The 25,299-nt window shown below is 46.6% G+C and overlaps 1 protein-coding gene across 2 annotated transcripts in view; it reads left to right on the top strand.

The window, feature by feature from the left end:
* sev (receptor protein-tyrosine kinase sevenless) overlaps nt 1–25,299 on the top strand; it is a 124,924-nt gene that overhangs the window by 64,501 nt on the left and 35,124 nt on the right. For both annotated transcript variants that reach the window (XM_077632216.1, XM_077632215.1), the window contains exons 3-14: nt 10,793–10,846; nt 10,946–10,972; nt 11,817–11,878; nt 13,196–13,418; nt 15,658–15,742; nt 16,897–17,048; nt 17,973–18,126; nt 18,911–19,036; nt 20,563–20,744; nt 21,837–21,931; nt 23,283–23,716; nt 25,030–25,122. In XM_077632216.1, coding sequence (XP_077488342.1) covers nt 10,793–10,846; nt 10,946–10,972; nt 11,817–11,878; nt 13,196–13,418; nt 15,658–15,742; nt 16,897–17,048; nt 17,973–18,126; nt 18,911–19,036; nt 20,563–20,744; nt 21,837–21,931; nt 23,283–23,716; nt 25,030–25,122 — 1,687 coding nt within the window. The remainder of the gene's footprint in view (nt 1–10,792; nt 10,847–10,945; nt 10,973–11,816; nt 11,879–13,195; nt 13,419–15,657; nt 15,743–16,896; nt 17,049–17,972; nt 18,127–18,910; nt 19,037–20,562; nt 20,745–21,836; nt 21,932–23,282; nt 23,717–25,029; nt 25,123–25,299) is intronic.

The raw sequence follows: 25,299 nt of genomic DNA, 5'->3' as shown, positions 1-25,299 counted from the left end.
TCGAGTTCTGACACCAGGGACCATTGCACGGCCGTTCCAGTACTGCTTCGGCATCCTGCGAGGCGGCATCGTCTTGAAGAGGAACCGCGCGTGTTAGCTTGTTTCCAAGCCATGCTCGCCGTCCGAACGCAAGTGACGGAGATGGAAGGTCGCCGATGTGATTTCCGCGAGCGATGCGTCTCTCCCAAGTCACCGACGTCTTCAGCGTGTCATACACATATTAGGAAACAGCCCCCTCCACGAAGGCGTGCATGGAGTCGGTAACTTCATAACGCGTTCCTGGTATCCTTGCAGGATAGATCTTTTATAACTTGCGCGCCGTTGTGGCGCCGTTCTGTTGTTTGGTTTGCTCGGTAACTACGACAGACGCGCCGCACAAAGAAGGTAACAATGGGAAACAGCTTCAGGTTAATGATCTCGGACAGATGGTGATGCCGCGATTGCTTTTTGGCCCAGACGCCTATGTAAGGTGCAGTTAGTACCTGAACATAGGTTCGTGCACGTTGGACAGCTTGAATGGTAGAAGCTGGTTCGTGTTTTCTCTCCTGTTAGGGTGGTTTCTTTGCATGGTTCGGTGCTACAAGTAACACACTGCGTTCTGCGTTATTGTGGCCTGCCCCGTTTACAAGAGTTCGTTTGGGCTTCGCAGCAAGTGACTGCTCAAGTGCAAACTTAGTAATCTGTGGACATGCCCCCATGTTTTCGTCCGCACCGCTACTCTTTATCACTGCTTTGCCTTCAGTGCAACCTGAAATAGTCAAATATTCGCCTTCTCTTCTGTTACTTTCTCCTTAAACCACGGCCTGCTGACGGGGTCACGCAGGCAATGGCAGCATCTTTACACCATATACTTTTCAAAAGTTCGCACTTGGCGTTTTTGGGAGGCGCTCACTATGATGAGTGCTTTTCTGCTCGAAAAAAAATTACCTGACCCGACTGTCATTCTTTCGTCGTGAGTTGTCGTATGCGGCCGGCCAGTTCCTTGCAGAATATGCCTTCGATCCACGGGCACTGTTTTTCTTGACAGTCAGGGACGATCTGTAATCAGCGACTTTAACTTTCACGCACTACATGAGAGGATTTCACGAGACCGCCTTTTTTCTGACACAAAACTAAAGGTGTAAGGAACGGTAACATGACAAATATATAAAAATATGCTCACAAGATCCTGAATATTTTTTTTTCGGAATTCAGCACATTTATCAATTTAATATTTACCATCTCAGATATATATGTAAAGAGAGCTCCAATGAATTTCTGAAAGGTGTCAGGTTGTTTCTCTGTTTCTGCACAATTCAGGGCTTTCCCCATTCTTCTTAATCAATAGCAGCCTAACTGCGTCCATGGCGGGACAAAGGACTCTCCCATGGAACTCCGTTATCTCCGTCCTGTACCAAATGCGGCCACCTATTCCCGTTAACATCCACTTGCCGCATCTAGACTAACAGAGACCTTCCAGCCTTAGGAAACCGCTTTCAGTCGTTATTAAAGGATTTTGAAACATATACCCTGGCTCACAGTTCTATTTTCATGTGCAATATCTTTCCAACGAGAAATTTTTCATATAAAATAGTAGGAGCGAGTCGCTTAAGCACAGCTTAGACTAAAATGTGGCTCAAGAGAGACTTGCTTGACTGCAACCCTTGGAGTCTTTGTCCAACGTGTACCACCTCTGAATGGTCACACGCCGTCACGCTGCTAGGTCGACACGAGAAGCGATACAACGCGTTCGCCGCGATCATTCTACTCAGAACATACACGTTGAGTTTTAACTCGCAAAAACGGTGGCTCTGGGCCAATTCTTTGTCGTCGCGTCATCTGGTGCGTGCACACCCCGTCGATGAAAACTCGCATCCTGCTTCGCTGCCTCGGCTACCGGATGTCCCACTCTCGCGCTGGTCACAAATGAGAGAGCATTCGCAGAAACTGCCGTGTTTCGAAGCGTGCCCAAAGGGCGAAGTCCGCAAGAAGTAAATACCCCGGGCATTTGAAAAGCTTGCGCCTCGTCGTAAACCGAGTCCCCCCGCTCGCGAAGTTGTTGCTGCTTGAGTGACCGTGTCACGCAATGCCTTCGGCCCCTTTCATTTGGCGGGCAAGGCCAGAGTTGAGGGTGTGTAGGTGAGGAGGAATCACAACCGCTAATGCAGCTCGAATGAAAGCCACGATGAAAACGGAGCGTTGTGCTTGTTCGGCCAATTGTTCAATAGAGGGAGATAAATTGTAAACTGGACAGCCCTTCAGCCCCGCCGCGGTGGCTCAGTGGTTAGGGCGCTCGACTACTGATCCGGAGTTCCCGGGTTCGAACCCGACCGCGGCGGCTGCGTTTTTATGGAGGAAAAACGCTAGGCCGCCCGTTTGCTGTGCGATGTCAGTGCACGTTAAAGATCCCCAGGTGGTCGAAATTATTCCGGAGCCCTCCTCTACGGCACCTCTCTCTTCCTTTCTTCTTTCACTCCCTCCTTTACCCTTCCCTTACGGCGCGGTTCAGGTGTCCAACGATATATGAGACAGATACTGCGCCATTTCCTTTCCCCCCAAAACCAATTATTATTATTAGCCCTTCAAATTCAAGCTATAAAGAAGATAGAGGTTTAAGCCTGTCAGGTGAGTTTCTCAGCACTAACATGCATATTACCTACAGAATTCAAGCGCAAATGTTTATGCAAAAATAAGTTGACAGTGAAAAGTAGTCGACGGCAAATAAGTTTATGCTGCGGCCAGCGATTCAAGACAACCGAAGTATTTCAGATACTATGTCTTTATTTTTGACAATAAAGAATGGTTTCCCAAGGCCGTGAGTTCGATCCCGGCCGCGGCGGCTGTATTTCGATGGAGGTTACAAAAACGCCCGTGTGTGCAATGTGAGCGCACATTAAAGAACCTCAGGTGGTCTAAATTAATCCAGAGCCATTCACTACGGCGTCCCACGCAGGAACATATAGCTCATGTTTCGCTTAAGGACGGTAGAGTCAGCAATTCGCTTCTTTTTTTACAGTAAGGAAAATGATCTAATTTGTGTTGTCCACGAACAATTTACTAAAACATTGCAATTTTCACCTCTTTTGTTCTTGGCACATGTAACTTGCTAAGGAAGCCATTTTTTGTCCAGTGCAAAAGACGCTATAGAGAAGGTATTACGTTGAAGAGGCTGTAATCGGTGGCATGAACCCTTAGGCAATGACTGACGCCTTCAGCCAGATGACCTAAGATTATATATTATTGCTACGTTCAATAAAGCTTCAACAGCAGTAGCATCCATCGTTATGTTACACATCCCACAAAGCTATCAGTAAGCTTCGCTGCTCTTAACCTTTACTGATAATGGCGTTTCGTACGGCTGTCTATTAATATCCAATTATTGCTATTAGTGGGCTATGGTATTGCATCTCAGACAGAAAGGTGCACGCCTCCGCGGTGGCTCAGTGGTTACGCCGCTCGGCTGCTAACCCGAAAGACTCGGGTTCGATCCAGGTCGCGGCGGGTGAATTTCGATGGAGTCAAAATTCTAGAGGCCCGTGTACTGTGCGATGTCAGTGCACGGTGAAGAACCCCAGGTGTTCGAAATTCCCGGAGCACTTCACTACGGCGTCCCTCATAGCATGAGTCGCTTTGGGACTTTGAACCCCCACAAACCAAACCATGCGAACCAAAATAGTGCACGGAGAACGGTGGTGAAGAAAATGCGTGACGTCAGAGGAGCATACACCTCTGACGCATCAGATATTGTTTAAGAGAGCGTCGGTCCGGCTTTGCACCTCTTCTCCAAGGTCGTCGTTATAACACTATTAACAATATTTTTCTTCGTCACCGCCACATCTGAGTCGCATGATTCATTATTCAGTTTCAAGTAGGCTCCTTACTGACGCCACCTTCACCTGACTTCCGTACGGTGGCGGCACCGTTTGGTCGTTCACGTGTTTAGATAGCTTGGGACAACACGGAACTGGGCATCTACCTGCCAAGGTCTCGCTGATCTGTGCCCGGGCTCGCAGCATGCATCGTTCTGAATGTGTGGCTTTGATTTTTCTTTTTATTTTATGGCGCAGTCCTCCGTCCGTACCCAGCCGGGCGCGGAAGCAAAGAAAAAGCATATGGAAGGACAAAAGCATTGAAAAAGGGACGCCGTTTGAATAGAGCGCGCATAGCGGCAGGCCAGCGGAGCGTGTCTGACGTTTCGCCCTCTGCCGCCACCTCTTTATGCCTCCCCCGCGGCCATGAGTCCCCCCTCCCCCCCCCCCCTTTCCACTCCTTTTTTTTTTCTTTCCTAGAAGAAGTACCTATCCTGCGTCGAGACCCGTTGCCTGGGTGGCCAAAACGCACGCGCCAGCCTATAGCGCTTCATGACGCACAATGATGCATTTTATTATTTTTTCTTATTTTCAATCTCTCTCTCTCTCTTTTTTGAGCATAAAGCGACGAGCGAGCTCTATTGTGGAGAACGAGGACCGCGAGATGGTCTCGTGCCCTGTCGCTGTGATTAGCGCGCTGAAAAAATGACTACGGCGTGAAAGCGGCTTCAGTGACCGAAGCAGGCGCTCGGTCCTCGGATAACCTTGCGACGCCTTTGGACCCAGATCCGCTCGTTGAGGGATAGGAAATTAAGCCCGGAATTCGTTCAGCAACACAATAACAATGCGCTGGAGCGGTGTTGCAATTGCAGAATGAATCGAGTTGTTGTACCTGTCGTTGTTGTATTTGTTTCAATGATTACCGCCTCACCCGCTTTGCGGCAGTTTAATACGAGCGAAAAAGAGATACGAAAGTAAGGTATAAGAAGATGCAGATAATAATAATTGGTTTTTGGGGAAAGGAAATGGCGCAGTATCTGTCTCGTATATCGGCGGACACGTGAACCGCGCCGAAGGGGAAGAGATACAGGAGGGAGTGAAATATTAATAATAATAATTGGTTTTGGGGGAAAGGAAATGGCGCAGTATCTCTCATATATCGTTGGACACCTGAACCGCGCCATAAGGGAAGGGATAAAGGAGGGAGTGAAAGAAGCAAGGAAGAAGAGGTGCCGTAGTGGAGGGCTCCAGAATAATTTCGACCACCTGGGCATCTTTAACGTGCACTGACATCGCACAGCACACGGGCGCCTTAGCGTTTTTCCTCCATAAAAACGCAGCCGCCGCGGTCGGGTTCGAACCCGGGAACTCCGGATCAGTAGTCGAGCGCCCTGGCCACTGAGCCACCGCGGCGGGTCAATTAGTCGTTTTCCCGTCAGTACAGGTAATTTGCTGGAAGCTACAGCTCGCACTCAAAGGTGGGCCTATAATGCATTTTACATCTTGATCCTTGAGAGCAAGTAGTGAACATGCATCGTTATTCTGTAACACAGGTCTACGGCGATTATGGCGGGTTTTGATTCCGTGTGGTCATCAAGGCCAGGCAAAAGGGGCCATGAAGGACTGGGTTGTTTCAAAGAAACACGAAAAAGGGTTGGAAAAAGTGCTGTATGACCCCCCTCGGGCCTTAAATTCTATTCACAAAAACAACAACAGAGTTGAGGATCACTGATATGAAGCTTTTTATTATTCTTATTATTGTTATTTTTTATACTGCGAAAGTTTAGCCCGCATTGTTATCCTACGAAACACCGTTCACCTGACACTGCTTTCCCGGCTACTCGAGCAGATAGGGCGGCGGGAGGGGAAATAGGTGGGGGGGAGGGAGGGGGGTTGCTGTGACAGATTTATGAGCCGGCGTACAGAAGCTTCGGAAACTTCGTGGCACGTGAAAAACCCGCCATTCGTGGATGGAGAAACCGGATGAATACGGGTAACAATAATCCGCGTTCGTTAGGCATGCCGTCCGCCCAATGGCTGCATCGAACAGCTTCGTGAACCTCTACAAAGTTACGCAAGCGTTCACTTCTCCGCACAGCTCGCGACGCCTGCCGGTCAGCACGCCGCACTGGGGGCCCTGGCGACGGCGTGTCGTGCGTTCGTTTTCACTGCTCAACGCGTCCTCGCATCGCATTCGGGCTGCCTTGCCGAGGCCTGGAATCTCGGAGCATACATGGCGTGACCGCTGCTGTCTGCGCTAGCACTGCACGCAGCGCGCACAGAAGCGCTGCATTCTGCCGCGTGCCACGGCGCCGAAGAGTCTCTAGAAAAGTGATCCTCCGGCCTGACCCTGAGCTTGTGGGGCGCGCCAGTCAAAACAGGCAGCAGCGAGGGGTGATAGGCGGCTGGCACCGGGGGCGTATTTTTTCTTTCCTCGTCGCCGCGATGCTGGGACAGGCGACGTCGCGACTCGACTGCGGCGCGGTTTGCCGTTACCTCCTGTCGCACGGACAGCTTCGCGCGTCGATTGGATATATCGCGATGATGCATGGCGTTTTTTTCTGCCGGCTGATATAGCGTGACCCGTGACCTCCTCCTCCTACCCGTCGATGCTGACGCGAAGACGGCGGTCGCTTGCAACTCTACATGCTAAAATCCGTGAGGGTGGAGTTATGTAGAGTTTACGTTGCCTTCAGTTACAGAGGCTCATCTACGCCGAGGATTAATGAATGCCGCCTACACTGACTGCGGCTATATTGAAAGGGTTCAATGTTAGCGGTATTCGTAAAAAAGCAGAGAATTTCTGTGTTCGGTGTCGTCGTATCCATTGGCCGCGAATACTTTCCGTATAAAGCGACGCTTCGAATAAAGCGATTTCGTTTGGCGAAAACCCCAACCGTCCTCACTTATGTTGGCGAATTTTGACATTTTTAAGACTGCAGTACTGCATTAAAAGAATAGTTTCGATAGATAAAAAAAAAACGGACGATACAGCTTTCATCCACGAAAGCTTTCGTACAAAGCGGGACTGGGAATGAAGAGGTTTGGTTTTAAGGGGAGTTTACAAGGTTTAACAGAAGGCGCTGGCTGGTGCTCTGGCTGACGCAAGTTGCTCTCTGAGCGGGGGAGTAGCCGGGGGAGGGGGGGGGGGGGGGGGCTTATGGGGCTTCGCTCCCTCCACCCTGAAATTTTTCTAACTGTCATGCACTGCTGACCAAAACAACCACCGGCGCCAGAAGTCATTCTGGATTTTGCCGCCTACAGTGCCTTTTTCTGACTAGAAAAGACATTTGGGCGCGAGCATTGCTAACTCGGGTTGGATTTCGTGGCAACTCCCATGCACTTGGGGGTCAAGTAACGCAAGGGGTCCCATCCTAGCACAAACTTTCAAGGGCCTATCGATGGCTCGCTGTTGCGACTCAAATTTCGATGCAATTAATCGCAATACATGACCGGTGACAGCTGCTGCTGCGCAGTACACTGGAACGAAGGACAGTGTCATGGAGATTTTTCCCTGGCTGTTGCATATGTACAAAAATGTAAAGGTTCTTGAACGACAAACATTCATTAATATATTTGTCCTCTAGTTGCTAATTTCATGGCCTTTACGTCTTTTATATCAGTGGCGTGCACTGCATTGCTGGTTCCGGACCGATATAGTTCTAGACTTCGTGTGACATTTTCGTTACTTATTAAATACGCAAAAGCATGGGAGCATTGGTATCAGCTATGTCTGCCACGAGTGAACGATAAGGAGATAGTTGGTATGACATGATTACAAGACATGAAACTGAGCAGGGGACAAGACACAGAAGAGAAGCAAACAGGGCGAGCTCGTCCTGTTTCCTTCTCCCCTGTGTCTTGTCCCCTGCTCAGTTTTATGTTTTTAATCATGTCTGCCTCGATATTTAAGACATACGAATACATTATTTTATTTTAAAAAATACATATTTCACTTGTCTAGACAGTGCGTAGCGTTATCTAATACACAATGGCATTGTCAATGGCAATAGCAATGCAGTATTATTGTTGCGTTTGATCCTTCCACAAATTCTATGAAGAGGCCGCGCTGCAACATGAGCCCCCCATCCCGAACAAAATTTCTGGCTACGCCACTGTCTCTGAGCGTGCTGTTTTTGCCGATGTGAAGTGGCATATTTTGCTGTAACCTACCTTTCGAGTTTCTTTCTCACAAGGTAGCTCGAACAATGAGCATTGGTGTCACGCACACTCCAGAACTTCGGCTACGAAGTGCGAATGTGACGTCGCATAATCGCTTCGTGTCTTATTGTTTGAACCGGCGACGTGCGCGCGAAATTTCTTGAGTTAAACTTCTCGCATGCAGTGTACGTGTTATGGCTACAACATACCCGTTTACAACAAACTACTCTGCTGGCCCCTATAATATCTATACGCTATCATCTTTGCCCTTTGTCCTTAGGTAAACAATGCAGCCTGTGAGCCGTGATTCTGCAGATCGGTCATAAAAAGGTTATAAAGAAGGTTCAGCCTCTGACGGAGCCCTTGTACTCCTTTTTATGCGCCGCGTCTGGCTTCTGCACCCCGTGTTCAAACTCTTCTTTCTTCGGTTTCCTGAAACGGGCAAGAACCTCGCCAAAAACACTTGACGCCATTGCTCAACAACCTTTCGGCCCCTTGAGGCGAGAAACATTAATGACTTGTTATGACTGCCTCCCTTTCAGACGCAGACCTGCGCCGAGGTCTGGCTGTGTGTTTATCACACTTTTCCTCCATCTACTTGAAACGGGCCGGTGTGTATATATATACGAATATCAGTGAGCCCCCCCCCCCCCCCCCCCCCCCCTACGCCGTCGCCTCTGTGTTGGTGCAGCGTGCGCCGTTTGCTGATCGGGGACTTATGAGTTGCCGCTGTTTGTGTTCCTTAGCGGGCGGCGAAGTTGTGATATCCGCCGCAGGGGGCGTTGACTCTTCGATGCCCTTCCTCGATTATTGCCGCCAGAAAACTCCGCTAGGGGCAAAGTTTGTGAGTGGATGTGTTCCTGGCCGCGAAGGGTGGGGCGAGAAAGAAAACAAACTTCTGAGGCCATTCGTCAGATTTACGTTATAAGCGGGGATGCCGTTAGCGGATACGAACACACGCGTACACACTTAGGGCGTTAACGTTCGGGTGTTCTCTACATGGGTGTGAGAAGCGATAGAATATCTAGCGCCAGGGTCGTTGCTATATGAAGACACTTGTGTTTGCTATTTCTCCGAGCACACTCTGTACAACAGGCGCACTCGTTCAGACAAGAACAAGGCTTGCCGAAAAAAAAAAAGAATGCCTGGTGTACGCACAGTTTCAGCCATTCATTTAATCTGGAGCTTGTGAATTCTGACTTAGCCTTAGAGAACATGCCAGTTCTTGTGCTTCCTGACTGGTCAAGGCGCTGATGCATCGACACTTTCGAAAAAAAAAGGATTTTAACGTAATTAAACCGAATAGACGTGCGAAAGCATGTGTTTAGCCTGGTTGGTTCAAGGTTTTGCTTTTCTGAGTCGTCGGCACGTCTGGCGAGGATATTAGACTCACGTTAAGTCCTGATCGTGGTTAGGTTGACCTGATTTGTTCGCGCCGTAGACGGAAGTTGAAGAAGACCACGATGTGCAGTGCATAGCGCGAGAGTGTTTTGCACTTTAACACGAGGCGTGATTGGCTGCTCAAATAGCCCAGTGCTCTCCTGCAGTGACCAGCGAAGCTGATGTGTTCGCGCTACCGCGTTTCTAAACCCGGCCGCGGCAATATTTATTTTATTTATTTAGGTCAGGCTCCAGCTTTGAAACGGCCTTTACAGCTTTTTTCGTGAAGTAGAGCTTTCGCTCTAAAGAAAAGAAAGTTCTACTAGGGTTTATTATTTTGACGATTCGAACCCGACAGGAAGAGTCTTCGCGCAGTGCCATGGAGCTCCTACCGAGCTCTTGGCATCCTAACTAATCGGGAAGAGCCATGCTGCCTGCCTTGTTAAGCATATAATATGCCAGAGGAGCCCGTGAAGAGCGTGCGGATATTGTACATCCAGCGCTTTGTTTAATTTGTAATGTAAAGCCATAAGTCAAGAAATAATACAGTTAAACTGAAATCATTCTGCTTATCTGCAATGGTCAGTATAGAGCCATTTGGAAGCAATCAATGGCACATCGCCCGGCTCCTTTAATTATATTTTTTATTTTAATTTTGTGTACTTATGCCCGCTGACTCGTCATGATTGTGGTTTGTTGGCTCGTATGCATTCGCACCAGCTAGCTCTCGCCCCGTTTAATTGCACTGACTAGTCCCAAGATGTCCGTCGTTTCTGTTGATACTGATAATTGTTCGCATAATCCGAGCAATGTGAGCTACCGACGGGTATAAGAATTAGTTGGTGGTAAATACACCGTAGTTTCTTATATAACGCCTCAGCAGTGTCCAGAGGAGACGTTAATGGTAAAGTTGTTCAAAGTTGGAGGACCTTAAAGCGGCTCAGACTGGATATGGAGGCCAGCTTTGGTCTTAAATTCACCTTGCTTGTCTCATTATGAAGACTGCAGCACTCGGGAAACACGGACAAGACGAAGGAGACTCCACATGCAGTCCATGTTTTGGAGCGCTGCAGTCTTCATAATGAACAACCAGCTTGCCAAAATCAGTTACCCTCAACTTGCTTCTCTCGATTCACGTGTTTCCTTTACAGCCGGTCCCATTGTTGTCCATTACACGTTGCTAGTGAAGAAATCGGATCATCCACAAAATGAGAGCAGGACCGTCTCTAGCATGTTGCCGTAGACAATTAAAAAAAAAAACAGGCCACAGATGCGAACAATGGTTTTAAGATGCCAGTGCTGTCGCGTGACAGTGTCGAAAAGTCGTTTTCCTCTTGTGTGTATCGAAGGAGCTTCGCGTAGCTGACGTCTCTCTGCTTTCAAAAGCCTCCGTCAGACGCAATGAAGCGTGCCAAATTAAAGAATTTCTTTCATTGTCCTTTGCTTTCTCGTTCTAATTGCAGTGCCGAGATGGTTGTGACAAGTGGCGCTACCCTCTATCCTGCGATAATATTTGCGTAAGTGGACGCCTCCTAATCAAAATATTAGACACTGCCAATGTTTCTACGTGTCTCGTTCAAGTATCTAATATCCTCTCTCTTTTTTGTCGCACGCAGAATAAGACGGGACCATCCCATGGAAAGGTAAGGTTTCTCTTATCTGAGAATGCATGAGCCCGTGCCGAATGACTTACTTTGATTCAGTATGGTTCTAGCTGTATATTCAACGACTGCACACTCCAGCGTCTGAACTCATAGCGTTAAGGCTAATGAGGTGTCCAAACGATAAGGAGTTAATAAAAGCAGCGTTTGTTTCACTCTACTAGACGCGAAATCGCGTCATGAATTACGCGTCACAAAGCTGGCTTGGAAACAAGAACTTCATTATAGTGTTTGTTTATGTTCGAGTAAAAACTCTTCTACACGCAAGACGGGACTTAATAATCGCTCTCCTCGTTCCATTGTTGTCTAATCCTTTCTCCTGTCTGCCACTTTTGTTGCTGGCTAGATAATATCTTCGCTGAGAACAATGGACAAGGAAGTGGTGCGCACGGAGGCACAGGCTCGCAACTAAGTTGGCCTGCGACAGTGGCGTAGCACTTAATAAATTCGCTTGTACAGTCCACGCTCTCTCGGGCAATCCGCCATTTTGGCGCGGCATATTCTTCCGTGTGCAAAGTGTAGTCTATTCTGGATAGTTAGGTCAGGCCTAGTGCCCCAGTCTGGGAGCTTTATAATTTAAAAGGTTGAATATATGTTGTAATTATAATCTTGCGAAAGAGCGCTGCATCTGAAGAATTATACACAGTATTCAGTAACGACATCCTATGTGACGATAGCTCACGAATAAGTAGGCGTAAAGAAAAGCGCTTCACTAAAAATGACATGCGACTGAGAAACGATCACGAAAGAAGGGATTTTCATGTCTGTCTCTTGCGGGGCATCGGCGTGCAGCCTATGTTTTTATTGTTATACACCTTACTTCCAGGATTTGTTCTGCCTTATGGGGTGCAACCTGGCGGTCGCGGAGTACCTGCGACATTATCAAAGGTGGTGTATAAATAATTCTGACCTCTATACCAGAGCTTACACTTTCTTTAACTTCTCTCTCTTAAATCTCGCTCACCTTTCTGTGTTTTAGGCGATTAACCATTCCTGTCAGTCGTACTGGGAGCGTTCGGGAAATCAATGCCGAAGTAATTTTCGATGAAAACAGTAGTCATTTCAGCCGCATGGAATGCAATCACCATGTTGCCAAACAATTATAAGCTGTGTCGGCCCTCTGGCGAATTTTCGATTTACAGGATTTTTAATGTGCGCCCGTTAAAATGCAGCTGCCTTTACATTTTCTCTTGCTCTCATAAGCAAAACAGAGTTGCATTTGAAGCTAAACGTTTTTCGGGCCGCTCCCTGAAGCTCTCCTATCGACTTAGTGAGATCGACATAATCAAAGAACGAGATTGCTATGCTACAGCTTGATACCGTTACCTTTACACACTGTGCAGGGCTTTCGAATAAAGTCTGTGGCGTTCGCGAAACAGGAGAATGTTGTGCGTTGGTAAACAATACTTTTTACATAGAAGCAGCTAGCTTGAAAACGTGGCTAAAACGTCGAAAGTTCTTTTGTCAATTGTGCTTCGCGCAGCGCGTCAGGCAATGCAAGTACAAAGAGAGAGTATGCAAATACTATGTACAAAACGTTAGCGCGAAATAAGACACATTCACAAGAAAGGTGGGCAAGACAGCGCGCTTACTGACAACTGATTTTTATTGACAGAAACACATAATATATAGGCTCACCGTCACACCACCTATCAGCTGCAGCAAACGTCAGAAAGATGAATAGGGTCATAAAAGCGATAAAAGACAAACACTAAAAACATGACTTAGTTAGAAAAACGATAAGGTCGGACCTATTCATCTTTCTGACGTTTGCTGCAGCTGATAGGTGTGTGTGACGGTGAGCCTATATATTATGTGTTTCTGTCAATAAAAATCAGTTTTCAGTAGCGCGTTGTCTTGTCCCGCCTTTCTTGTGAATGTGTCTTATTTTGCGCTAACGTTTGTACATAGAACTATGCACCAACTATGCCAGCAACAAGTGTTACTTGAGTATGCACGTATATAGCGAACGCAGAAAAGAAAGAAAAGAGAATGATTATAATTATGCCGAATCGCGGCGCGACCTCTGGAGCAAGTCCACCGCACCGTAGTGAGACGTCTTTACTAATTGAGTGTGTTAACAGCAGCAAAGACAAACCCATGACCGGAAGGCGCAGTCGCAGACGGAGGACAGCGTATGAGTGTGCAAGGGATCGGTTTGTTCGTTTGTTCGTTTGTTTGACGAGAGGCTGTTGCCATGCGCAGCACAAATCGGCCAGCGCAGCCGCCCTACCTGGTGGCCGACTCGCGCACCAACGACACGGTGACCATCCGCTGGAAGGCGTCGCAGCTGGCGCCCAACGTCACCTATCTGGTGCAGTGGAAGTACGAGTCACTGCCCGCCGACTGGGAGTACTACCAGCCGGACCTGCCGCTCGCCAAGAATGTGCTGCGCGTGCAGGGACTCAGGCCCTACACCAAGTACAGGGTGAGCAGATTCAGCCGGCCCCGTTCGCGTCACGGCTTCTCTCTTGCACAAAGCCACCAAGCCGTGTATCCGGTGAAAAAAAAAAATTAGGCAGTGGCTTAGCCCTGGTTAAGCCTGGATATACAAGCGAAAAGCTTCAGTTATGCTTGGTTTGACGTCATGGCTATGCTTCGTAGCTAGGCTGGTATTGTATACATTGTTTACCTATAGGCGTAGACTTGGTTACTCAATGGTATATGTTTGCAAGTTAGACGCAGAAGCGACAGTATTAAACTTCTCTATTTATTATTGTTGGACAAATTGTCTTGCAGTTTCTCTACAGCCATAAAGACAGCTCGGTGATGCGAGTAGTAGCAAGCGGCTGTCTCTATGGTTTCGCTGTTGTGCAGCCAACTCCCAAGCGAGTACTTCTGGATCGGACGAATTTAGTTTCTCAGCTTTTCTGCGTAGTCTAGCAAAAGCCGCACTCTCCTCCCCTTCCATGTCGAGTGCGCATGCCTATTCTCTGGCAAGCGCATTATATAGCCTCCTTGCGCATGCACATGACGCACATGTGCAGTAGCGCGCGGTTGCGCCGAAACGTCAGGCGATGGCTGCGGCAGCGGCGAGGAGCGACCACCTGCGCAGCGCGTGACGTCACTCGTTTTCGCGCATGCGCATAACTCACCAGCCGCCGCCTGCGCTGTGCATGTCGTCACTCGTGCTCCGACATACGCCGGCTCGCGCGAAGCGCAGTGTTGACTAGCGTAGTGAAGCTTTTCGCTTCAAAAAAAAAAATGTTAGGGTTTTAACGCATTTAAACCGAGTAGACGTGCGAAAACATGTGTGCAGCCTGGATGGCTCATGGTTTTGCTTTTCTGGGTCGTCGGCACGTCTGGCGACGATGCAAGACTCGGGTTAAGCTCTGATCGAGGCTAGACTGGTCTGATCTGTTCGCGCCGCAGATGCAAGTTGATGAAGAAGGCGATGTTCAATGCACAGCGCGAGAGTTTGTTGCGGTTTAACACGAGCGCGTGATCGGCTGCGGCGGTAGCACAGTGCTCTCGTGCAGTGGCCAGCGAAGCCCGGTCGCGGCAATATTTACTTTATTTGTTTACTTATTTCGGTCAGGCTTACGCTTACGCTTGGTTGTGAACTAGAGCTTTCGCTCCAAAAGCAGAAACCTCGGGCTGCGCCTTCCACCTGCTAAGTCAAAGCTGACAGCTAGCAAACGATGCCATTCGGCGACTCTGCCACCAGAGGCTGGGTTAAGCAATGGCAAACCGGCAAAAGAATGGATAGTTCAAATAATCGTGGTAATATGCGGCTCCCAGAGCACCTTTTGACTTGCCTTATAATGAGTGCCTATTATGATTGCACTTTTTTTCAATTTCGCCCTTCTGAGCACCTCCATATTGCCACTGGATTGTGGCAGCAGCGTTTCGGTTGGCCCGTTTTAAAGAGGCAAGTTATTGCGTATACGTAACACTGTTCGTGCACAGCATGTTCTGGTTTTAATTGTTGAAAATATCTTCATGGTCATGCTTATATACCCCCTTTCAAGCTAGCAACGCCACATGAAAGGGGTGTCGGCACCACAGGCTAAAATGGATATCATCATGACATAAACGCCGGCGATCCTACTGCGCAAGAGCCTTTAATACTAATTTGATCTGGATCTCTTTTCACAAAGCATTAAGAAAATTATTGCGTCATGCAGACATGGCGCTAATGTCGCATGCGACGCTCACGCCTGTAAAGCAGTGCGGCATTCAACTGTGCCCTTTATTGGCTGGATTATCTGATACACCGCAAGCATCACTTTGCTGAACATATTTGGTCGTTGCAAAGAAACTGCAAGCTCGAGATGAAGGTATAACTTCGAAAAGGCACTTTGCAGCACCAAAAAACAAGCAGACTGGCTTAGTAAGAACTCCGTTGTCCTCAAACACGGGCCAAATGAATATTTCATGCGAAAGGCGTCTTTAGAATCCGCAAACGCTCTTTGTAAAGCTGTTGGGAACTTCGATTTGAATGTGAACGGGCAAACTGAAGCGTTTCCAAGACGGACATAAGGTGGTGAGTAGAGTACTACAATCAGTATGGCCGGTTAAGGACACCAAACGCCTCTGGGATGCCCTGGTTAACCTTAGTTTGAATACTACACGCTCTAATGCCCTGCGGTAATTTTTAAAATGCACGGAAGAGTCAGGACGCTGCTGCGAAGTCTGCTCATGGTACTGCTTCAATTTGTTTGCAGTTCCGAGTCGCGTGGATCCTCTTGCCAAACCAGAGCCCCCTGTTCTCGCAGCCCAGCGTTGTGATATCTACACTGCCTTATGGAGGTAACGCGGCAAACTTTTGCTTCCCTACTATAATGTGCAGTGCACAACAGGTTTTCTAGTCTACCACAGATGTTGTAAAACGGCAACAAAAGAAGCTTAACAGGTTATAAAAAGTACGTGCCCGCACAGAGCGAGCAGTCGAAGGCGGCTTCTGGAGAGTACTTTACTTTCATACCCAACAATTCATGACAAAAGCTTTTTTTGAACGGGAAAGAGTTTATGAACGCAATTTTTTCTTAAAATGTAAGACTTTACTATAGTAATAAATATATCTACAGATCTCCCGTCGGCAGGCTTGCATTTTTTTTCGCTATTAACGTGTTTGCTATCGTCAAAACGCGTTCCCTTTTGGTTTTCTATGGCAGTCTTAACTGCTCAATGCGAGGGATGGAAAAACTTTAGAAGAGAGACTTTGCTACACTTCGGAAGAATGGCCCATCACCTTCAGTATCTCTATAACAGTACCTTACAATTTTTTCATAGTCAAAAATTTTTGTCCAAGAATGTTGGACATGCTGGCAGCTGCAACATCATGCCCCTCACAAGGTAAAATGTTGGGTGCTAGCTGAAATTCTGTGGTACCTGGTAAATACATTAGCCGGTAGAACTGTGAACTCTACGCTAGCCCTCCTCCGCCTTATTACCAAGAACAACTGGAATTTCGGAAGTCTATACTTGGCTAAATGCCTATCTTTTCTTTTCTGTAAATTGCATCACACTGATAGGCCGTTATATATAAGACACGGCTCGAACGGCACCGGTGAGAGCAAACTAACCCGACGTATTTGTGAGACGCCGTTGGTGCATTAACAAGCTTTGTTCTTATATACCTGCTGCTGTCCAACTACGTATATGTGTACCGTTTCTCTATCTCACAGCCTTAAACTGACCACACAGAACGAGTTCCTATATGCTTTGTGGAGCAGTTGTAGGTTAGATGGAAAATGGCAAGTTATCTGTTTTGGAAAAAGCTGAATCTGTGCCCCGCATATTGCTCGTTCGGCTCAGGCGGGAAATCGAAAAGGTGCTTAATGTGTGTTCGGTTCGAATGTGCGGGCAACTATACGTACAGTATAACCAGCCGCCATCTAGTCTATTTCAAGAGAGACAGCTTACCGCCCTGTCCACGTTTCCTCCTCACTGCGCGCGCCCAGTTCCTTCGACCCCGCCAAAGATCACCAGCCTCACCACCGTCGGCCCACGGAGCATCGCCGTCAGTTGGGACCCGCCGCCATTCCCCAATGGTCCCATCCTCTCCTACGCTCTCTACCTCGTGGAACATCCCAACGGCTTCACCACGGTCAAGGTACGCAGATCTTTACGGTCGATGATACTTGCACGGGAGGCAGCCTGTAGGCTATAAATAATCATATATCTAGAGCTCTACCTGGACTCTGCTTTTAACCGTAAATGCACGGTAGACTAAAAAGTTGAACTAAGGGCGATACTTCGCGGTATGCACTCTGTGGCTAAGGCTACCATTTGAAGCGTTGGTTAATATCGCAACCACCTGTGCAAATAAGGCTACAGCAAGTAAAGTGGCATGACTTTGATCTCTGGGTCTTTCTATCCGACAATTGCGTTACATGACTGAAATGATGAAAATGACAGACGGCAGTAAACTAGAATACTTAAAGCAGTTATCTCCTTCACAAACTCAGACATTACCATTCTAGTCTTCTAATCTTTATACTTGCTAAAACAGACACAAGTTTTCGTTTTTTTCCACGAACAATAACATATTGGTATGAGATAACTAAATCGTTGCCCCGTGAAGTCTAACAAACTAAAGCTGTTTGCGCTTTTATTTCCCATAACTTTTTCTCTCGCATAACTCGACGTGAAAGTAATTTCTCTAACTTGTACGTCCACCCTGTTTGGACTTGGTGTCCGCAGTATTTTGCGAAAAAAAAAATTACTCGTTTAATATTTGTCACAGCACCCATCCATGATGTGCCTAGCCTATCTTGCCTGTTTTATATTTGTCGTAGCACAGAAACGTTCGTCTGGCTTTTCTGCCTGCCCCGAGACGAGTCCACGGGTTCACCTCGTATCGGTCTCGCCTCAAAAGTTTAAGTACCCGATGAAATGAAATTGCTGTGGTAAACTGTTGTCCTTCCGGAAAACAATAGCGATTAAAGCACTCACTGTGCCCTCAGATGTTAATCCGTAGATCTTTTTAGTGTTCCTGCATTCAAGCATCACAACCTCATCTTCCTGCATTTCCCAGGATGTTTCGGACGTGTCCGGCGGCCTGTACTTCATGTTCAGCGGCCTCCGGCCTGAGGCGCTTTACACGGTGTCCGTGGCGACCAACAACAACCTCGGCATGGGACCAGCCGACAAGCGCAACATTACCACGCCGCCCCAAAGCGTCAGCAATAGTGAGCACAATGCATGTCATTTTCCACTTGCTCGAACACTACGCTTTGCCGTCGTGAATGTAATGATTAAAAGCGCAGCTGTCTTTGTGTTTCTTTGTTGTGAGGATTGCGCTTCTTTACGCCGTAAATAATACGGTAGAACATCAAACAACTAGCATTTTGCTGCGAATGTGTCTTTGCGATAGCTGTAGGGCACAATCGTGCTACTAATTTACCAGACCCATCTTTAAATCCAAGCGTCCTCAGCGTAATGTAGACACACGTTACTAAGCTGTCTTTTCACAGTTTTAAACCATTTAAACCACCAAACATTACCTCGAAGTTATCTTCATCTTATTATTACACACTGATGGCGTGTCTCCCGATATAGTCATATTTTTTCTGACGAGTTTACACCGTGAAATCAGTGTAAAAAGCCATGCTCAAATGGCGCCTGTTCAAATGCTTCTAAAAGCGAGATTAGTTCGCAGTTACGTCGTGGTAAAAGCTGCATTTAATACTCGCCATGTTTCCACCTCCTCGTCAGCATTTGGAACATTTTTACGGTCTTCGGCAATTTTCGCCGCACAGAATATTTTTACTGCAATATTGCTGGCGCTGAACAATTAGGAAATACAGCTCGATTCCGCAACCCGCATTTACACGTTAGGCCGATGGCACAGCCTCGCATTTATCCGAGAAAAGTTCAAGCCCTCGTTTTTCAAGTACTCGTGCTTTACAAGTCGTAACGCATTGCTTCCATCGCACTGTGCATTTTGTCAAGGAATTCTCTCCGCCTGCGCAGTGATACCTGTCCCAGAACCGTACCTGATCATCGGCACAAAGTGGCAAGTGCTGAAACAAGATTTTAGCTTCCTGGATGTCCCGGCGCCAGAGTTTGGCACGCCATCGCATTCTGTCGAGATAACTGGTAAGTGCTCATCGTATGGAGATCGGCGCACACGTCGGACGTTGAAGTGCGAGCATAATAATAATAATAATAATAATAATAATAATAATAATAATAATAATAATAATAATAATAATAATAATAATAATAATAATAATAATAATAATCAATCAATCAATCTATCAATCTTTATTTTTTCGGTGCCCAGGAACAACCCAAAGGTCTTGGTGCTGGTACACCATTCACACGCACAAAATGTACATTTATTTCACCACAAAGGAAGACACTAAGGGGAGGTAATCCAGCAGTCAAGGCGATAGAAAAAAAAGACACATAAACTAGGCGTGACAGCAAGCATGAAGCAAAAAAGTGAAAACAGCGGTAAATGAAAACAGCTAGAACAGGCAACAGACATATAAATAACTAATGAAACAATAAACAAAGAGAATGAACGACCGATAACAGCCAAGTACAGCATATAGCAAAATACATACAAGAATAAAGCCAATACTAATATGAACGAATATGAAACCTCTGAAATACAAACTAGAAATACAATCATACACAATAAGAAACGTAATTAGTGAACGCGTTACAGACAATCAGGCGTGAGTATACAGCATTAAAGAAATAATATTAATGACAACAAGTACACGTGATGAACAATTAAGGAGAAAAAAAAACAATAATAATAATAATAATAATAATAATAATAATAATAATAATAATAATAATAATAATAATAATAATAATAATAATAATAATAATAATTGTTTCTTTTGGGGAAAGGAAATGGCGCAGTATCTGTCTCATATATCGTTGGACACCTTCGCATTTTTATATGCCTGCAAAGTCTTGTGCAGTGTATATGGACTTTTTAAGTGGCAGCGATGTTTACTTACAGCAACTGCGGCAGGTCAGAAAAAAAGATAGCTAAAATTTAAAAAAAAAAAGATATATGTGTGTGTCAAAGCCTAGAGCTGCCTAAATTTGTTTTTATCAGGTGATCGTGTGCGGCCCTACACTTTGGTTAGTGCACTTCCAATATGGAAGATGCTTGCCGGATTCAGCGTTGAATCGCTTCAAGGTTCTAATCATTCTGTGTCATAAACGGGACAGAAATTTTTTGTCGTCACCACAGATTTTCGCAGTATATTTGGCGATGAACTTATAGCAACAAGCGGAAATTTTTGTAGTATACAGCATTTTCTGTAGTATTGTGTTGTCTCTTGTCGGACCGACAGAATTACAGAAACATACTGCATAGATATACTATACATAACTACAGAAGAATACTGCAATGCTACAGAAAAATCCGTCGTTAGAGAAACTGACAAAACATTGTGTTGTATTTTGGGCAACATTCTGTCGTTTTTTTTTCCGACCGGGATGTTCGCGGTGATGAAATACTTCGTCATTTAATCCGAGCAGCACTCTCTGCTACGGGAATTTTTGGAACAAATAAAAAACCCCTCGCCCATTCCTCCTTCATTTATTGTCACCTGTCGGGGCTGTAGCTGAACGTTGGCCGTGATCTCTCCTTGCAGGCGTCGGAATGCACGTGGCCCAGAACGTGCTCTTCGTGGCGGACACATCGGGCACCGTCTACAGCGTTGACCTTTCGGACAAGTTCCGCTACAACCCGATCATGCACAACGCCTCTAGTCACCCCGGTCTCCTCTCTGTCGACTGGCTTAATCAGCTGCTCTACATACTGGAAGATGGCCAGGTCAGTGTACAAGCATCTGTCCTTTCGCATACTGTTGAAGGGGCATGCTGGGCATGCTAATGATGCTTTGGTATCAGGCTGCCTCAGGGGCGTAATTTTATTTCATGTCATGCTTATATTTCGCTCTTGTTTTTCTCTTTATAAAATTACTTGTGAAGTTTTCATTTGGAATTATTTATTTTACATCTTCTGTTCGCAATTTTCAGATGTTTGTAAACTGTATTGTACTTCGTTTCTAAAATGAGTTAACAATGTATTTGATGTATGTGTTACCGTTGCATTTTAAAAGTGGCACAGTCCCCGTCAAGCCACTAACTGAATTTTCAACTGTGCCCCCCAGCATCAGCGAAGTTGAAATAAAGAAAAAAAGATTTGATTTGATGTGTTTTCAGTAATGAGATCTACCCGTTTTGGCTTGCTTATCCTGTTCGTCCATTTATTTGTTCTGGCACCAAAACAGCCGTGGCTTGTTCCGACCGATTTCAAATTTGTAAAGAGTCCAATGCAGAAAAACCCTTTGCCAACTGTTCTGTTCTAAGCAGCAGACAAACGCTTCAGTGGAAATAACGCCAGAAGTCATCTTTATTTCATAATGCAGATCGCTTTTGTAGATAACGCTGCATGTCGGTCAAACAAATGTCATCGATGGCATAATTTTATCAGACCATCTGGCCGATACATAACATCAACCAGATGTGAATTATGGAAAATTCGACGTTGTTTTGTAGGACCTGTTGGTCCACGTCCATGCCTAATGCCTAACGTGCGTTATCCCGTGATAATGGGCGTTTAGTGGGCGTTTAGTGGGCGTTTAGTGGGCGTTTAATTTGTGACCCTCTCCTTTCCGTTTCCGCCTTTTACGCTCATACTTGCGTCGTTTGTTGTTTCTATAGTGGGTTAGCAGAGCACGATATTAGCTGCCGAGCATCATTAATTTTTGTCAGCCCAGGAGTTAACTGGAGCAGCAGCAAATCGTTTTAATATTACTAATATTACTTACATGCATGCAGCTGAGTGGATGTTAAGAAAAGCTACACACGAGCTTCTTCAATAACCCCGTTTTATTGTTCTTCTGTTCTTTTCTTTTCTTAGATAACCCGGTGCAACTTCTCTGGACAGGAATGTCGGACGGCCGTGTGGGGATTTAACAAGAAACCAAGCGAAATGAAAGTTGATCCCTACAACGGGTAAGCCTTGTTTATCCTCGTAGGCTTACTGGAATTGAAGGTGACCCCAGATGGGCGTTCTGCTGCTGCCGCTGGTTTCGAAGGTGCTCATTTCAATAGGGGCCACTTTCGAAGACTTCGTGGTACGCGGTAATGAACTCCAGTCATGGACAAGATTAACAATTAGCCTTCTTGCACTGAGAGCGCTGAGAGCATTGGATCTCGTGCAGTGCTGTGCGGACGCGATCATCATCGGTTTGAACGCGAAATCCCGGCGGTCAGGGGTGGTGACCGCATCACTGTGAATGCCGTACTCGAGAGAAAACCACTCCTTTTACGACGTCTAAGAGAGAATTCCGCTCTAAAATATGTAAAAATTTATACCTTTACAAATTTATAATCAATTTTGTTTTATTAAGTGTAGGTGCACGACACTCAACCGTGATATATTCAATGCTGCAAGCCTTTGTCGTATACAATCTTTTATTGGTGAAAAGTTTTCCAAGTTTCACACAGCTCAGTCACCATGATACCTGGTATAATCACCGTCCTTTAGAAAATATTTACTACGGTGGTGAGTTCTATGCAGGAATAACGGCGTTGTTTACAGCGTGCAGGCCACGCTCCGGGGTGCAAACGCAGTTTTTATAGAGCATTCCTTTGTACCCTATTTTTATGGAATAGACATCGCAGTTCAAGGATTGATTCTTGATTGTACTAAAAAAGATTTTAGCTCCTTATGGACTGCAGGCGTTATGGCGCATCTGTACCACTACACCACTGTCAACTATCGCTTCAGATGGGCTAGCATCTGAGCTACTCGCTAAGCGGATGACATGTTGAGGACCAGCATGTGGGAAAAGAATGTTTTTTCAATTGTTTTTTTAGGGAAAGGAAATGGCGCAGTATCTGTCTCATATATCGTTGGGCACCTGAACCGCGCCGTAAGGGAAGGGATAAAGGAGGGAGTGAAAGAAGAAAGGAAGAAAGAGGTGCCGTAGTGGAGGGCTCCGGAATAATTTCGACCACCTGGGGATCTTTAACGTGCCCTGACATCGCACAGCACACGGGCGACTTAGCGCTTTGCCTCCATAAAAACGCAGCCGCCGCGGTCGGGTTCGAACCAGGGAACTCCGAATCAGTAGCTCCCGGGTTCGAACCCGACCGCGGCGGCTGCGTTTTTATGGAGGCAAAACGCTAAGGCGCCTGTGTGCTGTGCGATGTCAGTGCACGTGAAAGGCGAAATAGTGGCAGGTCGCATTTCTAACCATCAGCGTTTTATGAGATCAAGCACATTAGTCTATCAGATGCCACGAAGGCGACACTCTGAGGAACCGTTTAATAAAACGATTTACTCCTCTTCGCCGTGCAGCTACCTCTACTGGGTCCTTCAAAACGGCACCACAGGCGGGCTGTACCGCATCGACCTGGCGCGCATCCAGAGAACCGCAGCGGCCAGACAGGAGGCTCAGCTGCTCGTCAAAGACGCCGACCTCAAGACGTTCGTGGTGGACTACAAGAACTACCGGCTGCTGCTGCCCAAGAAGTCGCAGAACACCGTCGTTTCCGTGTCGCTGTCCGCCGGCGACGAGACCGACGTGCGGCGCAACTCGCAGCGCCACCAGTTCACCGACGTCCGGCACCTGGACTCGCACATGGGCAACCTCTACTGGACGACGGCCAATGAGGCCTTCGGCGAAGAGTACCACGAAAAAGGGGACACGTACTACCATAACAAGTACGCCATCGAAGGGCAGCAGCTCTCCTACCTCGGAGTGTTCCACCCCCTCTCCCAACCTTTTCCTGGTGAGTTCTACTAATAATAATTGGTTTTTTGGGGAAAGGAAATGGCGCAGTATCTGTCTCATATATAGTTGGGCACCGGAACAGCGCCTTAAGGGAAGGGATAAAGGAGGGAGTGAAAAAAGAAAGGAAGAAGGAGGTCCCGTAGTGGAGGGCTCCAGAATAATTTCGACCACCTGGAGATCTTTAACGTGCACTGACATCGCACAGCGCACGGGCGCCTTATCGTTTCGCCTCCATCGAAACGCAGCCGCCGCGGTCGGGTTCGAACCCGGGAACTCCGTATCAGTAGCCGAGCGTCCTAACCACTGAGCCACCGCGGCGGGTAAAAGTTCCAAGCTTTCTTTTAGATTTGATACCTGCTACGTTCTTAAGCGGCACGTGAGGAACGGGTCCGTCATTCCGAGCCGGCATTTGGCATTGTATTTTGCCCTGAGCGCAAATTAGGAACTTCGTGTTCGTCTTAATTCCTCCTGATTTTTGAGGGCAATGTTCTTGCAAAACGCGGTGACTACACACCGGCACAGCGACACTAAACAAACTGCAGAAACTCTAATGCCAATGATATGCTCGAGTAGCTGGCTAGAACGTTCCTGTGTCGCATAAATCACATAGGCTTCGCCGAAAAATGTCGCGCCGATAACATAGGTCAAGTATATGTCAGAACAATGCCAGGATAGGGGGACCCTTAACTCTCGCCACGGAGAATCTCACCAAGGCAAGGTTTGAAAAGGTATATTTATTGATCTCCTTACCATAAAAATGCTGCACAAAGAAGAATGCAAATTGAGCCACTGTTCAAGTACTTTCTCGCTATAATCATATCATTCAAAATTTTCACAACTGAAGAGGGTTCTAGAGCAGTCAAACCCCTTTTGTTTCAAGAGAGCTTGTGTGCTATGTTCACTTGTAATTACAGCAGTGTTTTAAATTAATTAAGAACATTAGTTTAGGTGAAAATCATAAAGAAATTTGCGAGCAGTCGTACTTAGAAGGCAGCTTGGAAGAGATATTCCGAGTGAATGGCATTGAGTATCTTTAGCACGTAAGCTCTATCATGCACTGAACGATGTGAGTTTGCCAACCACTGCTAACCGCACCACAAACGTTCTCTCTGCCACAATGCCGCCTCAGACCATCAGGACACGAGGTAAGTGCTCAGAAAAAAAATATCGTGTTCATGTCATATTTTAACTTCATAATTCTCGGGTAAATCGAGTTCATCCCCGCAGTCGGCAATTTTTTCTTCCAGTGCTGACTTCGTAGCGCGACTGAATCGCGACATTTGATCCACTGAATCATTTTTCTCCTCTCAGTTCCTGTCAACCCAGTTCAAGGAGTGCAAGCCATATTCAAGGAGGATCTAGCTAAGATTGCCTGGGAGAGACCGCGGCTACTTGGAGGTTTAGGTGAGTACCGCAAAGACTACTCTATGAGCTTCTGTATTGCAGCTATTTTCCTCTGGGACTGAGAGGCAAATGTACGTACTTGCGCATAAATATTTACACGTGTGAGAGACTATAATATATATTGGGAAATTCCACAAATTTACACCGAATGAATGGATGAATTTCGTAAATGGGGTA

The sequence above is a fragment of the Amblyomma americanum genome, chromosome 7, assembly GCF_052857255.1.
Source record: "Amblyomma americanum isolate KBUSLIRL-KWMA chromosome 7, ASM5285725v1, whole genome shotgun sequence".
Classification (NCBI taxonomy): Eukaryota; Metazoa; Arthropoda; class Arachnida; order Ixodida; family Ixodidae; genus Amblyomma; species Amblyomma americanum.
Note: the sequence above shows the minus strand (reverse complement) of the source record. Positions and strands in the feature narration are given on the sequence as shown.